This window comes from Pogoniulus pusillus, chromosome 38 (genome assembly GCF_015220805.1).
Source record: "Pogoniulus pusillus isolate bPogPus1 chromosome 38, bPogPus1.pri, whole genome shotgun sequence".
NCBI lineage: Eukaryota > Metazoa > Chordata > Aves > Piciformes > Lybiidae > Pogoniulus > Pogoniulus pusillus.
The window spans coordinates 7727626-7744041 of record NC_087301.1 but is presented as its reverse complement, the minus strand read 5'-3'; the positions used below and the strand labels follow the sequence as shown (position 1 = coordinate 7744041).

Genomic DNA, 16416 nt, shown 5'->3' with positions numbered 1-16416 from the left:
GCATGCGCGGCCGCCTCCCTCCCTGCCTCCCTGCCTCCCTCCTTCCCTCCCCTGGCCCCGGCGGCCGCCCAGAAGGAGCCCTGGGCTCGGGGTCCCCGGCCCCTGCCCGCCGCTCGGCTCGGTGCCTTGGGCAGGCAGCGGGCATCCGCCCCGCCCTGGCCGCACGGAGCTGGCAGCCGGGCTGGGGGAGGCGGGGAGGGGATGCGGGCATCGCTCCTCCGAAAGAGAGCCGGAGGGAGAGCAGGGGGAGCTGTGCCTGCGGGGTCACCGAAAGGCCTCTCCTGTAATGAGTTTAATGCTGGCGCTTGCACCGCTCTGAAGGTCACAGTTGGCAGTACTGGGAAATCCTCTGTCCTCATGTTCCAGCCTGATTCCCAGGAGTTTAATGCCAGCAGCAGGCTGGGCTTTCTCCTCTTGGACCGGGGCCACCGTGCCCGCAAGGGCTCCTCCAACTTTGAAGGTCACTGTGGATAGAGAGGGGAAAAAACAGCAGGGCTTGGTCCGTGCTGCCGCTTCCGAGAGCAGCTGCTCGGCGAGCAGCGCAAATCTGCCGAGCTGAACCTGCCCAGCCCCACCGGGGAGCAGCCCCTGAGCAAGAGTGAGACACCTCCCCCCCAGACAGGGGGATCCGCGGCCACCAGAGAGCTTCCAGCCCTCCAGTACCCGACTCTGAGCTGGGCACAGCACCGCTGCTGCTGGGCACTGCCATGTAGCCTCCCAGCACTGCCTGGCATGGAGGCACCCACGGGCAGTCTGGTCCCTAGGGTGCCTGAGTGAAGCAGCAGAGAACAAAGGCAGCACTTTTCCTAGACATCTAATCCTGTCTGCATCAGCAAGCTGCAGGCAGCAGCTGCCAGCAGCCACTCGCAGCACAACTGCCTCCGCCTCAGCCTCTGCTGCTCCAAGCAATTCCTAGCTGAGGACATCCTCCTTGCCCTGCTTCATTCTTCTCACCAGACAGGTTCCTCTGCCCTGTTCCTGCCTGGCTGTGGCCCCTGAACCCTTTGCAGCCCAGAAGCAGGGATGGAGCAAAGCCCCAGCAGCCACTGCACGCAGGCCATCAGGCTGTGCTCACTGCCAGGCTTCTCTGGGTGCCTCCCACCAGCACAGCAGCCAAAGCAATCACCCATTTCATCTGCCTCCAGGAGCCAGGTGGGGCTATGCAGACGGACAGCTTGCAAGTCAGTGGCCTACAGACACCACGAACACACCTCCAGGTCCCCTCTCAGAAGCCATTCATCACAGAGCCATGGAACAGGATGGGTTGGAAGGGACCTTCAAGACCATCCAATTCCAGCCTGCCTGCCATGGGCAGAGACACCTCCCACCAGCAAAGGCTGCTCAAGGCTTCCCCCACCCAGCCTGGCCTGAACACCTCCAGGGAGGGGACACCCACAGCCTCCCTGGGCAACCTGTGCCAGTGTCTCACAGGCACTCAGCATGGCTGGGAGGGTGAGCAGACTCAGGCTGGTTTCTGCAGTGTAGCAGCTGAGGTGGTGCTTTTCTGCTCTCCCCCCCAGCCACAGGACAGTCTGTCTTGCAGTCCCACAGCCATAACCTCCCTGGGCAACCTGTGCCAGTCTCTCCCCACCCTCACTCTAAAGAGTTTCTTCCTCCTCTCCAGTCTCAATCTCCTCTCTTCCAGCTCAAAGCCACTGTCTCTCATCCCATCATTACAAGCCCTTGTCCAAAGTCCCTTCCCAGCTTTCTTGTAGCCCCCTTTCAGGTTCTGGCTATCACAGAATCAAGCAGGTTGGAAGAGGCCTCTAGAATCATCAAGTCCAACCTAGCAACTAACCCTTCTGATTAACTAACCCCTGGCACTAAGTGCCTCATGCAGCCTCCTCTTTAACACTTCCAGGGATGATTACTCCACCACCTCCCTGGGCAGCCCATTCCAGTGCCAATCACTCTCTCTGACAGCAACTTCCTAACAACATCCAGCCTAGACCTGCCCTGGCACAGCTTCAGGCTGTGTCCCCTTCTTCTGGCCCTGGCTGCCTGGCAGCAGAGCCCAACCCCACCTGGCTACAGCCTCCCTGCAGGCAGCTGCAGGCAGCAATCAGCTCTGCCCTGAGCCTCCTCTGCTGCAGGCTGCACTCCCCCAGCTCCCTCAGCCTCTCCTCACAGGGCTGTGCTCCAGGCCCCTCCCCAGCCTTGCTGCCCTTCTCTCAACACCTTCCAGCACCTCAGCAGCTCTCTGCAATGGAGGAGCCCAGAGCTGGACACAGCACTGCAGGGGTGGCCTGAGCAGTGCTGGGCACAGGGTATCATGGACACCCAAACCTTTACATCTGCCTTCTCTGCACAGGAAGAGGAGCTGGCAGCTGTGGTGCCCAGAGGTGATGGAAGGATGTGGCCTCCTTCCCCAAGCCATTTGCTTTCCTCCTGTTGCCCCTTGCTAGACTCACAGCAACTCAGCAAAGGGAAGGGCAGGCCAAGCCACAGGACTTGCTCTGAGCTCTTCTGGAACAATCCAGCCCTTGCTGCTGTTTTTTATAGCCACAGGAGCTGGAGGACAATGTCCCTGGCTCTCTCTTCTGACAACCACCTGTTTCACCAGGCAGAGTGGAAATCACTGCTGTTCTCAGGGAGCCAGGCAGCTCTGCCAGAGAGCAGAGAGTGTGGCTCAGCAGAGCTCTGTGCTGCTCTCATTACACCTGTTACAGAGAGCCCTGCCAGGGAGGCAAGAGAGGCCCTGGCAGGATTCAGCAGCAGCTCTACAGCTGTTTTGCTTGGCAACCACTGACCAAACCTTCAACCTTTTCTCCTCCTGCCTTAGCACAGCCCTGCTGGCAGGTGCCTTGGTGCTCCCCCAGGTCCATTTAGGGGCAGATTAGGGGGCTGGAACATCTGTTTAGAGGGAAAGATGAAAGAGTTGAGGCTGTTTAGTGTGGGAAAGAGCAGACTGAGGGGGATCTGATCAATGCTGATCAATACTCCAAGGGTGGGTGTCATAGAGAATCCCAGAATGGTTTAGGTTGGAAGGGAGCTCAAAGCACAGCCAGTTCCATGGGCAGGGACAACTCCCACTAGCACAGGCTGCTTAAGGCCTCATCCAGCCTGGTCCTGAACACCTTCAGGGAGGTTGTGGAGCACAGAAGCACAGAATGGGATCTTTGATCCCATTCTGTGCTTCTGTGCTCCACAACCTCCCTGGGAGACCTGTGCCAGTGTCTCCCCACCCTCAAGCTGTGCTATCATCTCACCACCCTCACTGCAAAGAACTTCTTCCTCACATCCAGTTTCAATCTCCCCTCTGCCACTTCAAACCCATTCTTCCTCCTTCTACTGCCATTCCCAGACCTTCTCAATAGTCCCTCCCCAGCCCTCCTGCAGCCCCCTGCAGATCCTGCAAGGCCACTCCAAGGTCTCCTGGAAGCCTTCTCCTCTCCAGGCTGAAGAGCTCCAACTCCCTCAGCCTGTGCTCAGAGCAGAGCTGCTGCAGCCCTCTGAGCATCTTGGTGGCAGCAAACACTGCCCAGCTCTCTTCCAGAGAACTTGCAAAGAACCCTGGCTGCCAGGTTTGCAACCTGCTTCAATTTTCAGCCCTGCTGTGCTGCAGAACTGATGAGGAGCTCCTGCTTTTCCCATCCCATACCACACACATCTGCTCCTTTCCTGCCCTGACACAGCCCTGATATGGACAGGAGTGGGGACAGGACATCTCTGATGCCAGTTTGCTTCAATTTTCAGCCCTGCTGTGCTGCAGAACAGATGAAGAGTTCCTTCTCTTCCCATCCAACATACACAGCTGCTCCTTTCCTGCCCTGACACAGCCCTGATGTGGACAGGAGTGGGGACAGGACACCCCTGATGCCAGTTTGCTTCCACTTTCAGCCCTGCTGTGCTGCAGAACAGATGAAGAGTTCCTGCTCTTCCCATCCAACACACACAGCTGCTCCTTTCCTACCCTGACACAGCCCTGATGTGAACAGGACATCCCTGATGCCAGTTTGCTTCAATTTTCAGCCCTGCTGTGCTGCAGAACAGATGAAGAGTTCCTTCTCTTCCCATCCAACATACACAGCTGCTCCTTTCCTGCCCTGACACAGCCCTGATGTGGACAGGACATCCCTGATGCCAGTTTGCTTCCACTTTCAGCCCTGCTGTGCTGCAGAACAGATGAAGAGTTCCTGCTTTTCCCATCCAACATACACAGCTGCTCCTTTCCTGCCCTGACACAGCCCTGATGTGGACAGGAGTGGGGACAGGACACCCCTGAGGGTGCAGGTTGCTCAGCAGCACAAGAGCCCTCAGCCATTTTAGCACTCCAGGGGAGGAATGGTGAATGTGGAAGGAGAGGAATCTTGAATGCTGTGAGAAGCAGCCCAACTTATCATGTGGGGGTTGCTATGGCAACCCACCCAGTTAATGCTTCATAGGGAGAGGATGAAATAAAAAGAAGAAAGGGGGAGGGAAAAAAAAGAAGAAGAAGAGGAAGAAAAAAGGCTGCACTTCTGCACAGGCACAACGAGATGAGGAGATAAAAATAATTCCAGCACCCTGCCCCCCACTAATCCCTCCCTCCTATGGTCCCTGAGCCAGGCCAGGGGAGTGGGAACACAAAACCTTCATGCCTGGCCTGCCTGTGACAGGCATCTCGGCAGCTTCCCCTGCCAGCTGCAATCACATCAGCTCACTCCAGGGCCAATGCCTTCCTGAGCGTGGAGCTGAACATCAGCCAAGCTGCTTCCTTGCACAGCCCCTCCTGACGGGCAGGAGCCACCACGCACCCATGGCTGGCACCAACATCCAGCCCAGCCTCGAAGCCACCACCATCACCACCCCCCAGCAGCAGCAGAACCCTCTGCTTGCACAGCTGCTGCAAGAGAGAGCATGAAAGGGCAGGGAGCAGCCTTCACACTTGCTGCCTGCTGCCTCCCACCCACCAAGGAGGAAGGACTAGGGGGAGTAGAGCAAAGGTGGAGGTGGGGAGAGTGAGGCTGGAGGTGAGGAGGAAGTTGTTGAGCAGGAGAGTGGTGAGAGGCTGGAATGGGTTGCCCAGGGAGGGGGTTGAGGCCCCATGGCTGGAGGTGTTTGAGGCCAGGCTGGCTGAGGCTGTGTGCAGCCTGCTCTAGGGTAGGGTGTCCCTGGGCATGGCAGCGGGGTTGGCACTGGCTGCTCCTTGTGCTCCCTTCCAGCCCTGCCTGATGCTGTGATTCTCTGATTCTGTGATTCTCTGATTCTGTGCTTCTTTGATTCTGTGCTTCTATGATTCTATGATCCTGTGATCCTGTGGTTCTGTGACTCTGTGACTCTGATCCTGTGCTTCTGTGCTTCTATGATCCTACAATCCTGTGGTCCTGTGCTTCTGTGACTCTGATTCTGTGCTTCTGTGACTCTGATTCTGTGATTCTGTGATGTGATTCTATGATCCTGTGATCCTGTGCTTCTGTGACTCTGATCCTGTGCTTCTGTGCTTCTCTGATTCTGTGATTCTGTGATGTGATTCTATGATTCTATGATCCTGTGGTCCTGTGCTTCTGTGCTTCTACAATTCTATGATCCTGTGATCCTGTGCTTCTGTGACTCTGATCCTGTGCTTCTGTGCTTCTCTGACTGTGCTTCTCAGGCTTTGCAGAACATCCTGCGGGAGGATGGTAGGACCAGATTCAAAAGTGTTGAATTTAATAGATGCAGGCATCCTGCCCACGCACTCTGACAGCCATCCTACAGCAGTCTGTGCCAAGGGGAGGCTTCTCTCGTGCTTCTGCAGCCTGCCTGCAGGCTCCTAAGCAGCTCATTCACTTTTCTCCTCTTCACACTCGGGCTTTGAAATGTGCTCTCCATGTACCTGCCAGCAGCTGGATTCCCACTGCATGCCCTAGGCTAGGGGCAGCTCCAGCTGCACTCTGCACACCTCCCCTAGGCTAGGGGCAGCTCCAGCTGCACTCTCCACACCTCCCCCAGGCTAGGGGCAGCTCCAGCTGCACTCTCCACACCTCCCCCAGGCTAGGGGCAGCTCCAGCTGCACTCTCCACACCTCCCCTAGCCTAGGGGCAGCTCCAGCTGCACTCTCCACACCTCCCCTAGGCTAGGGGCAGCTCCAGCTGCACTCTCCACACCTCCCCTAGCCTAGGGGCAGCTCCAGCTGCACTCTCCACACCTCCCCTAGGCTAGGGGCAGCTCCAGCAGCACTCTGCACACCTCCCTCAGGCTAGGGGCAGCTCCCGCTGCACTCTGCACACCTCCCCTAGCCTAGGGGCAGCTCCAGCTGCACTCTGCACACCTCACCCAGGCTAGGGGCAGCTCCAGCTGCACTCTCCACACCTCCCCCATGCTAGGGGCAGCTCCAGCTGCACTCTCCACACCTCCCCTAGGCTAGGGGCAGCTCCAGCTGCACTCTCCACACCTCCCCTAGCCTAGGGGCAGCTCCAGCTGCACTCTCCACACCTCCCCTAGCCTAGGGGCAGCTCCAGCTGCACTCTCCACACCTCCCCCATGCTAGGGGCAGCTCCAGCTGCACTCTCCACACCTCCCCCATGCTAGGGGCAGCTCCAGCTGCACTCTCCACACCTCCCCTAGCCTAGGGGCAGCTCCAGCTGCACTCTCCACACCTCCCCTAGCCTAGGGGCAGCTCCAGCTGCACTCTCCACACCTCCCCTAGCCTAGGGGCAGCTCCAGCTGCACTCTCCACACCTCCCCTAGCCTAGGGGCAGCTCCAGCAGCACTCTCCACACCTCCCCTAGCCTAGGGGCAGCTCCAGCTGCACTCTCCACACCTCCCCTAGCCTAGGGGCAGCTCCAGCAGCACTCTCCACACCTCCCCTAGCCTAGGGGCAGCTCCAGCTGCACTCTCCACACCTCCCCTAGCCTAGGGGCAGCTCCAGCTGCACTCTCCACACCTCCCCCAGGCTAGGGGCAGCTCCAGCTGCACTCTCCACACCTCCCCTAGCCTAGGGACAGCTCCAGCTGCACTCTCCACACCTCCCCCATGCTAGGGGCAGCTCCAGCTGCACTCTCCACACCTCCCCCATGCTAGGGGCAGCTCCAGCTGCACTCTCCACACCTCCCCCATGCTAGGGGCAGCTCCAGCTGCACTCTCCACACCTCCCCTAGCCTAGGGGCAGCTCCAGCTGCACTCTCCACACCTCCCCTCCATGCTAGGGGCAGCTCCAGCTGCACTCTGCACACCTCCCTCAGGCTAGGGGCAGCTCCAGCTGCACTCTCCACACCTCCCCTAGCCTAGGGGCAGCTCCAGCTGCACTCTCCACACCTCCCCCAGGCTAGGGGCAGCTCCAGCTGCACTCTCCACACCTCCCCTCCATGCTAGGGGCAGCTCCAGCTGCACTCTGCACACCTCCCTCAGGCTAGGGGCAGCTCCAGCTGCACTCTCCACACCTCCCCTAGCCTAGGGGCAGCTCCAGCTGCACTCTCCACACCTCCCCCAGGCTAGGGGCAGCTCCAGCTGCACTCTCCACACCTCCTCTAGGCTAGAGGCAGCTCCAGCTGCACTCTCCACACCTCCTCTAGCCTAGAGGCAGCTCCAGCTGCACTCTCCACACCTCCCTCAGGCTAGGGACAGCTCCAGCTGCACTCTCCACACCTCCCCCATGCTAGGGGCAGCTCCAGCTGCACTCTCCACACCTCCTCTAGCCTAGAGGCAGCTCCAGCTGCACTCTCCACACCTCCCTCAGGCTAGGGACAGCTCCAGCTGCACTCTCCACACCTCCCCCATGCTAGGGGCAGCTCCAGCTGCACTCTCCACACCTCCCCCATGCTAGGGACAGCTCCAGCTGCACTCTCCACACCTCTTTCTATCTGCACCCCAGCATTCCCACCACGGTTCCCTGCAGTGCTCAGCTGCATGCCCTTCTCACACAGCCTGACCCCCAGCAGCATGCAAGGAGGAGAGTCCCTGTTAGTGCTCTCAAGGTGCAGGGACTCTCACACTCACTGTCAGCACTGCCCTCCCATTGCAGCTTGCTGTTGTTTGGAGGGGTGGGGGGGAGCAGATCTATTTCCCCCTGCAGTGCCACGAGTGGGGTTCCCCAAGTGCACAGCCCTAGGGGTTCCTGAAAGCTTTGCTCCACACCAGCTCTGTTTTCTGGCACGTGTTTGCTGCAGGACCTCTCTCTCTGCTCTGTCCAGGCTGTGCACATTCTTGCTTTGCCACTGCTGCCTGAGCCTTCGTGCTTGGAGAAGAGGCCAAACTGATTTCATTGCATCCCAGGCTGACCTGAGTGGGAAAGGACCTAATTTCCAGCCCTCCCTGCCATGGGCAGGGACACTTCCCACCAGCACAGGTTCATTCAGCCTGGCCTTGAACATCTCCAGGGAGGTTGTGGAGCACAGAAGCACCCAACGTGATCAAAGATCACGTTGGGTGCTTCTGTGCTCCACAACCTCCCTGGGAAACCTGTGCCAGGGTCTCAGCACCCTCAACCTGTGCCTGTGCTCCACAACCTCCCTGGGAAACCTGTGCCAGTGTCTCAGCACCCTCAACCTGTGCCAGTCTCTCACCACCCTCATGGGGAAGAACTTCTTCCTAACACCTAATCTAAACCTCCCCTCCTCTCCCTTGGATCCACTCCCCCCCAAGTCCTATCACTACCCCACACCCTCAACAGATCCCTCCCCAGCTTTCTTGTAGCCTCCTTCAGATCCTGAAAGTCCACAAGAAGGTCTCCTTGGAGCCTTCTCCTCTCCAGACTGAACACCCCCAAGCCTCTCAGCCTGTCCCCAGGGCAGAGCAGCTCCAGCCCTCTGCTCATCCTCGCAGCCCTTTGTGCTCAGCAGCTAAACAAACACTTCTTTTGCAGCCCTTTAACACTTAACTGCTCCTGGACATTCTAAGCCCTGGTGTAGCTTTTGGGGTACTGTTCTCTGCCAATAACACCCAGCAGGAGCTGTGCCCAGAGGCAAAGCTTTTGTCTGCTGTGACTCAAGTGCTTTAGAGTGGTGTTTTCTTTTTCCCAGCCTGGGCTCTAACGAGGTGGCACTTCCACAGCTGTGCTTTTAGGCCTCTTCCCCAGCTCCTTCACTTCAGCACTGGATGAAAACCCATTAGGGTCCCAGGTTTTCATTCAGGTTTGCTCACTTAATGCCTCAGTCCTTGCTGATGGTGAAGCACAAAGGAGTGCAGCGATTATTTCAGCGCCATGCAAGGGCTGTAAAGAGAAGGAGCTTCAGCAAGCCTGGGTCAGGGCAATCCCAAGCACCCATTTTAGGCTGGGCAGTGATAGCAGCCCTGGAGAAAAGGACCTGGGGGTGCTGGTGGGTGAGAAGCTCAACCTGAGCCAGCAGTGGGCACCTGCAGCGCAGGGAGCAAGCAGAGGCTGGGCTGCAGTGAGAGCAGTGTGGGCAGCAGGGAGAGGGAGGGGATTCTGCCCCTCTGCACCCTCTGCTGAGACCACACCTGGGGCACTGTGCCCAGCTCTGGGCCCCTGTGACAGGCAGGATCTGGAGGTGCTGGGAGGTGTCCAGAGCAGGACCACGAGGATGGGCAGAGGGCTGCAGCTGCTCTGCTGAAGGAGTTTGGGCTGTTCAGTCTGGAGAGGAGAAGGCTCTGAGGAGACCTTCTTGTGGCCTTTCAGTATCTGAAGTGGGCTACAGGAAAGCTGGGAAGGGACTTTTTAGGCTGTCAGGGAGTGATAGGACTGGGGGGATGGAACAAAGCTGGAAATGGGGAGAGTCAGACTGGAGGTTAGGAAGAAGTTGTTCAGCATGAGGGTGGTGAGAGCCTGGCAGGGGTTGCCCAGGGAGGTGGTGGAAGAAAAAAGAAAAAAGAAAAGGAGAGGAGAGGAGAGGAGAGGAGAGGAGAGGAGAGGAGAGGAGAGGAGAGGAGAGGAGAGGAGAGGAGAGGAGAGGAGAGGAGAGGAGAGGAGAGGAGAGGAGAGGAGAGGAGAGGAGAGGAGAGGAGAGGAGAGGAGAGGAGAGGAGAGGAGAGGAGAGGAGAGGAGAGGAGAGGAGAGGAGAGGAGAGGAGAGGAGAGGAGAGGAGAGGAGAGGAGAGGAGAGGAGAGGAGAGGAGAGGAGAGGAGAGGAGAGGAGAGGAGAGGAGAGGAGAGGAGAGGAGAGGAGAGGAGAGGAGAGGAGAGGAGAGGAGAGGAGAGGAGAGGAGAGGAGAGGAGAGGAGAGGAGAGGAGAGGAGAGGAGAGGAGAGGAGAGGAGAGGAGAGGAGAGGAGAGGAGAGGAGAGGAGAGGAGAGGAGAGGAGAGGAGAGAAGAGGAGAGAAAAGAAAAGAAAAGAAAAGAAAAGAAAAGAAAAGAAAAGAAAAGAAAAGAAAAGAAAAGAAAAGAAAAGAAAAGAAAAGAAAAGAAAAGAAAAGAAAAGAAAGAAAAGAAAAGAAAAGAAAAGACACAGCACTGTCATCAACACCTCCTCTTCAGTCGGCTGCGCCTCCAGCTCCGTCAGGCTGCTCAGAGCTCCATCAGGTCTGACCTCGCACGTCTCCAGGGGTGGGACCGCAGCCATCTCTGGGCAAGCCGCTGCAGGATGTCCCCTCGCTGGCCGCGCAGCCCTCGGTGCGTTCCGCGGCGCCGCCAGCAGGTAGCGCTGTGCCCTCTGCGTGCCCGCAGGCAGCGCCAGCTGCGCCCTGCTCCGGCCTGGGCAGCGGCGGACCCCGGAGCCACGGAGCTGTGGCGGTGTCTGTGTGCCCTCCTCATTCACCCTGCTCCTGCGGGCACTCAGCAGCAGCGGACCCCAGAGCCACGGAGCTGTGTCAGTGTCTGTGTGCCCTCCTCATTCACCCTGCTCCTGCGGGCACTCAGCAGCAGCGGACCCCGGAGCCGCGGAGCTGTGTCAGTGTCTGTGTGCCCTCCTCATTCACCCTGCTCCTGCGGGCACTCAGCAGCAGCGGACCCCGGAGCCGCGCAGCTGTGTCAGTGTCTGTGTGCCCTCCTCATTCACCCTGCTCCTGCGGGCACTCAGCAGCAGCGGACCCCGGAGCCGCGGAGCTGTGTCAGTGTCTGTGTGCCCTCCTCATTCACCCTGCTCCTGCGGGCACTCAGCAGCAGCGGATCCTGGAGCCGCGCAGCTGTGTCAGTGTCTGTGTGTCCTCCTCATCCACCCTGCTCCTGCGGGCACTCAGCAGCAGCGGACCCCAGAGCCGCGCAGCTGTGTAAGTGTCTGTGTGTCCTCCTCATCCACCCTGCTCCTGCAGACACTCAGCAGCAGCGGACCCCAGAGCCGCGGAGCTGTGGCGGTGCCTGTGTGCCCTCCTCATCCACCCTGCTCCTGCTCGCTGCTTTCCAAGCGCCAGGCTCAGAGCTCGCCATAGCCTTCGTCCCAGGGCTCGGCGGCTGCCAGCTCTGCAGCCTGCCTGCCCGTGGCTCGCCGCAGCCCTTGCCCTGCGAGGTGCCTCTCTGGTTTGCCTACTGATGTGCCTGTAGCACTCGCACCTCTGCCCAGCTGCTGTCGAACTCCACGGACTTACAGCAGTGCCTAGGACAAAAACAGCTCCCCAGGCTGCAAAGCTGCGTCCGAGCTGCAGTGCTTGGCCCCTGCTGTGCCAACGACTCCCCTTTCACCCCCCAAAATCTGAGCTCCTCCCTGTAGCAAGCCCACGAAGTGCCTGCCACAGATGCTCTTCTATGGGTGCTGGCCCCATTCTGCAGGTGTTTGCCACGGAGGATGGATGTGGTGCACAGGCTCAGTGCAGGCGTCAGGACTGGACATGGGCAGAGGCACTGAGTGCAAGCCCAACAAGTTTGCTGCCCACACCAAGCTCTGTGGTGCAGCAGCCAGGCTGGAGGGCAGGGACCCATCCAGAGGGACCTGGACAGGCTGCAGAGGTGGGCACAAGCCAAGCTCAGGAGATTCAACAAGACCTGCAACCAGGTGGGGCAATGCCAAGCACAAATCCAGGCTGGGCAGTGCCAGGCTGGAGAGCAGCCCTGAGGAGAGGGACTTGGGGGTGCTGCTGGAGGAGAAGCTCAGCAGGAGCCAGCAGTGTGCACTTGCAGCCCAGAGAGCCAAGCAGAGCCTGGGCTGCAGCAGCAGCAGTGTGGCCAGCAGGGCCAGGGAGGGGATTCTCCCCCTCTGCTCTGCTCTGCTCTGCTCTGCTCTGCTCTGCTCTGCTGAGAGCCCACCTGGAGTGCTGCATCCAGCTCTGGAGCCCCTGGGACAAGAGGGCTGTGGAGATGCTGGAGAGTGTCCAGAGCAGGGCCAGGAGGATGCTGAGAGGCTGCAGCAGCTCTGCTGTGAGCACAGCCTGAAAGAGTTGGGGCTGTGCAGGCTGCAGCAGAGGAGGCTCCCAGGGCACCTTCTTGTGGCCTGCCAGGATCTGAAGGGGGCTCCAAAAAATCTGGGGAAGGACTTTTGAGGCTGTGAGGGAGTGAGAGGACTGGGGGGGGTGGAGCAAAGCTGGAGATGAGTAGGTTCAGGCTGGAGGTGAGGAGGAAGTTGTTGAGCAGGAGAGTGGTGAGAGGCTGGAATGGGTTGCCCAGGGAGGGGGTTGAGGCCCCATGGCTGGAGGTGTTTGAGGCCAGGCTGGCTGAGGCTGTGTGCAGCCTGCTCTAGGGTAGGGTGTCCCTGGGCATGGCAGGGGGTTGGCACTGCCTGCTCCTTGTGCTCCCTTCCAACCCTGACTGATTCTATGGCTCTATGCTTCTTTGCTCCATGGTGGAAAGGTGCTTTGCAGTGGGCAGGGAGGTTACCAACCCTGGATATGTTTAAGGCTGGTTTGGACGTGGTGCTTGGGGATATGGTTTAAGATGAATCTCGTAGAGAAGGGTTAGAGGTTGGACTCAGTGATCCTGAGGGGCTTTTCCAGCCTGGATGTTCCTGTGTGGTTCTGTGCTACACAAAAATAGCCTCAGTGACCAACCACAGTGAGTCACTAGAGGCTATATAAACACTGGCTTGGGCTGTAATTAAAGATCTTCCTGCTCCAGGAAGAATGAATCCACAACTGTTGGTATCAGGGACAGATCTCAGTGAGTTCCTACCAGACATCAGCCAGCTCTTGAAGAGAAAGAAAAGAACAAGGATGTCTGTGAGGGCAGAGGAGCTGGGAAGCACAGGGGATGCTGCAATTCCAGCAGCCCCTGAATGGGGCAGAAGCAAAGCACCCTGAGCTCTGCAGGCAGCAGCCAGGACAGGCACCTGCCTTAGTCAAGTAATTGCTGCAAGGTCACAGAGGTTGCTTTATTTCAAGGTCAGCTGAAACCAGGTCACCAGCTCAAGCCTGTGTTTTGATGGAGACTGAAAACCAGTGCCAAGTGCCAGCAGTGCATGCAGGAGTAGTCTTGGTTCTAATGGCCTGGTGCCCACCCCCAAACATGACCACTCAGCTGGTGCTTACCTTACAGGCAGAATCAGTGCCCATGGGGGGCTGGAGATGAGACTGTTCCACTCCAGGCCAAGGGCCAGAGCTGCTGTGCACTCAGACATGCAGCCAGCCAGCAGCTGGGCACAGCAGAAGGCTGTTGCTGGGAGCATCACCTCCTCTCAAAAGCAAAAGCAAAAGCAAAAGGCTGTTGGTTTGTTGCTGCTACCTGAGAGGGACATTTGCTGCTCTGGAGAGGATTCATTTTTGCATCTGCAGCTTCTGGACCCTTTTCCTGAGTGTTAGGCAAACACTTCAGCCATCAAGCCACTGGGGCTATAATCTCTTTCTTCTCTCCTGTTTGTGCAGATTGAGCACTGTGGGATCCTCATCCAGCTCCAATTACCCAGTGAGGGCTGAGGTTTGATAAGGAGTTGTGCTGATGGCATTGCTGTGCCCACATATGCCACTTGAAGAGACACATTTATAGGCCTCTGTGTCAGTGAGGTTATCACTGAACCACTGATGTGTTTTGGCTGGAAATTGTCTCCAAGGTCATCCAGTCCAACAGCAACCCAACCCCACCATGAGCATTAAACCACATCCCAAAGGGCCATGGCCATGCATGTCTTGGACACCTCCAGGGATGGGGACTCCACCACCTCCCTGGGCAGCCAATCTCTGACCACTCTTCCAGTGAGGAAATTCTTCCTGGTGTTATGCTGGAAGCCATCCTGAATGCCCAGTAAGAATGGGGTGAAAGGTTACTTATGTGACCCATTAAGTGTCATGGTCCTTTGCCTTCCACTTCCCATGGCCACCAAACCCCTAACAGTGCAGGGGTTGGTAAATTCTGACCCTTCAGGATGCTCACAGCACATCCACAGCACCCAGGCAATGCTTTTGTCATGCAATGGCAGCAAGGGAGGTTCTTGTGCCCCTGTGCTCAGCACTGCTCAGGCCACCCCTGCAGTGCTGTGTCCAGCTCTGGGCTCCTCCATTGCAGAGAGCTGCTGAGGTGCTGGAAGGTGTTTGGAGAAGGGCAGCAAGGCTGGGGAGGGGCCTGGAGCACAGCCCTGTGAGGAGAGGCTGAGGGAGCTGGGGGGGTGCAGCCTGCAGCAGAGGAGGCTCAGGGCAGAGCTGATTGCTGCCTGCAGCTGCCTGCAGGGAGGCTGTAGCCAGGTGGGGTTGGGCTCTGCTGCCAGGCAGGCAGCCAGGGGCAGAAGAAGGGGACACAGCCTGAAGCTGTGCCAGGGCAGGTCTAGGCTGGATGTTGTTAGGAAGTTGTTGGCAGAGAGAGTGATTGGCATTGGAATGGGCTGCCCAGGGAGGTGGTGGAGTGGCTGTGGCTGGAGGTGTTGCAGCCAAGCCTGGCTGGGGCACTTAGTGCCATGGTCTGGTTGGTTGGGCAGAGCTGGGGGCTAGGTTGGGCTGCAGGAGCTTGGAGCTCACTTCCAGCCTGCCTGGTTCTGTGATTCTATCCTTCATTGAAAGCATCTTTGGAAGTTCACTTTTCATTCTAAACCCCCAAATGTTTGATTTGTCAAGACTCTGTGTGAGCTTCTCTGTGCAGGGCCAATGGAGTGGTAGCTGTGAGGCTGAGGGGAGCAGAGATCACCCTGGAGCCTCACACACTTTGAGCAGATGGTGCCAGGGCTGTCCACTTTGTGCCAAAGCTGTGTTTGGACAAAGCCTTTGAGGGGGAAGGGGAAATCAGTTGTTTCTGCAAGACACATCAGCTTTATGTCAGGAGTGTTGTAGAATCAGAGACTTGTTTGGGTTGGGAAAGGCCTCTGAGATCATCCAGTCCAACATCAACCCAACCCCACCATGGCCTCCAAACCCTGTCCCCAAGTGCCATGGCCACAGGTTTCTTCAACACCTCCAGGGATGGGAACTCCACCACCTCCCTGGGCAGCCTGTGCCAGTCCCTGACCACTCTTGCATCAAACAAATTGTTCCTCATCTGCAACCTAACCCTGCCCTGGCACAATTCCAGGACGTTTCCTCTCTTTCTATCACCTGAAATGAAGGAGCAGAGCCCAACCCCCACCTGACTGCAGCCTCCTGGCAGGGATGCAGACAGCAATGAGGTCTCCTCTCAGCCTCCTCTGCTGCAGGCTGCACCCCCCCAGCTCCCTCAGCTGCTCCTCCCCAGCCCTGCTCTCCAGACCCTTCCCCACCTTTGTTGCCCTTCTCTGGACCTGCTCCTGCCTCTCAATGTCCTTCTTGGAGTGAGGGGCCCAAACCTGAGCCCAGGATTCCAGGTGCAGCCTCACCTGTGCTGAGCACAGAGCCATTGCCCCTTCCCCACTCCCTCTGGCCACACTATCCTCATCCAGACCAGGATGCTGGTGGCCTCCTTGGCCACCTGGGCACACTGCTGCCTCATCTTCAGCTGCTGTCAAGCAGCACCTCCAGGCCCTTCCATTACACTAAAAAACAGGCTGTGACCTCTGAGCCAGAGCCCTGACAGCCATTCTCATCAGCTGCACCTACACCTGCTGCCTGTGCCTGCAAAGATGCTCTTCTGCTCTCCTCCATGTAACTCTTCTCCCTGAGCAGGCAGCTCCACACTCATGGGCAGCCATAGGGGTGCAAAGTGCTCCCTGGGGGTTGGGTTGCTCACTCCAGAGGACAGCTCCTCATGTTTTGCCACAGCCTTCCCTCCTCCTCCACCCACCCTGATGGAAATGATACAAGGAATGACTCTAGGCAGGAAAGGAGATGTTTGTGCTATAAATAGCCTCTGCCACCTTTCCCAGCATCTGAGAGCCACAAAACACACAAATAAATGTCAGCCTTGGCTGTTCCTGCAAGAACTGAGGTGGAGGAAAGAAGAGCACATCCGTGTGATGCTCTGCAGGCACAAGCACGAGGCTGCTCCTGAGGCAGAACAGAAACTTTCACACATCCTCAACAACAGCTGCAAGCTTATTTGGAGCTGGAAAGAGAGCTGCTCTCTCTAAGCTGCCAGAGGGCTGACTTCTGTGCTCAGTTTTCTCTTCCCAGCTACTGTGAGGTCTGAAAATGTGGGATTTGAAAGATGATGCAGAGAAGCAGGGTCAGGGCTGTGCAGGGATCCATCCAGAGGGACCTGGACCAGATGGAGAGGTGTGGCCAGGCTAACCTCATGGCATTCAACAAGGCCAAGTGGAAGGTCCTGCACCTGGGTGGGTGCAATCACAAGTACAGCTCCAGGCTG

At 58.1% G+C, this 16416-nt stretch overlaps 1 protein-coding gene across 1 annotated transcript in view; it reads left to right on the top strand.

Moving 5' to 3' along the window:
• The first annotated feature begins 201 nt into the window (after window positions 1–201).
• ATP12A (ATPase H+/K+ transporting non-gastric alpha2 subunit) overlaps window positions 202–16416 on the top strand; it is a 95749-nt gene continuing 79534 nt past the window's right edge. Inside the window, exons 1-2 of the mRNA XM_064173102.1 lie at window positions 202–460; window positions 10400–11063. Coding sequence (XP_064029172.1) covers window positions 202–460; window positions 10400–11063 — 923 coding nt within the window. The remainder of the gene's footprint in view (window positions 461–10399; window positions 11064–16416) is intronic.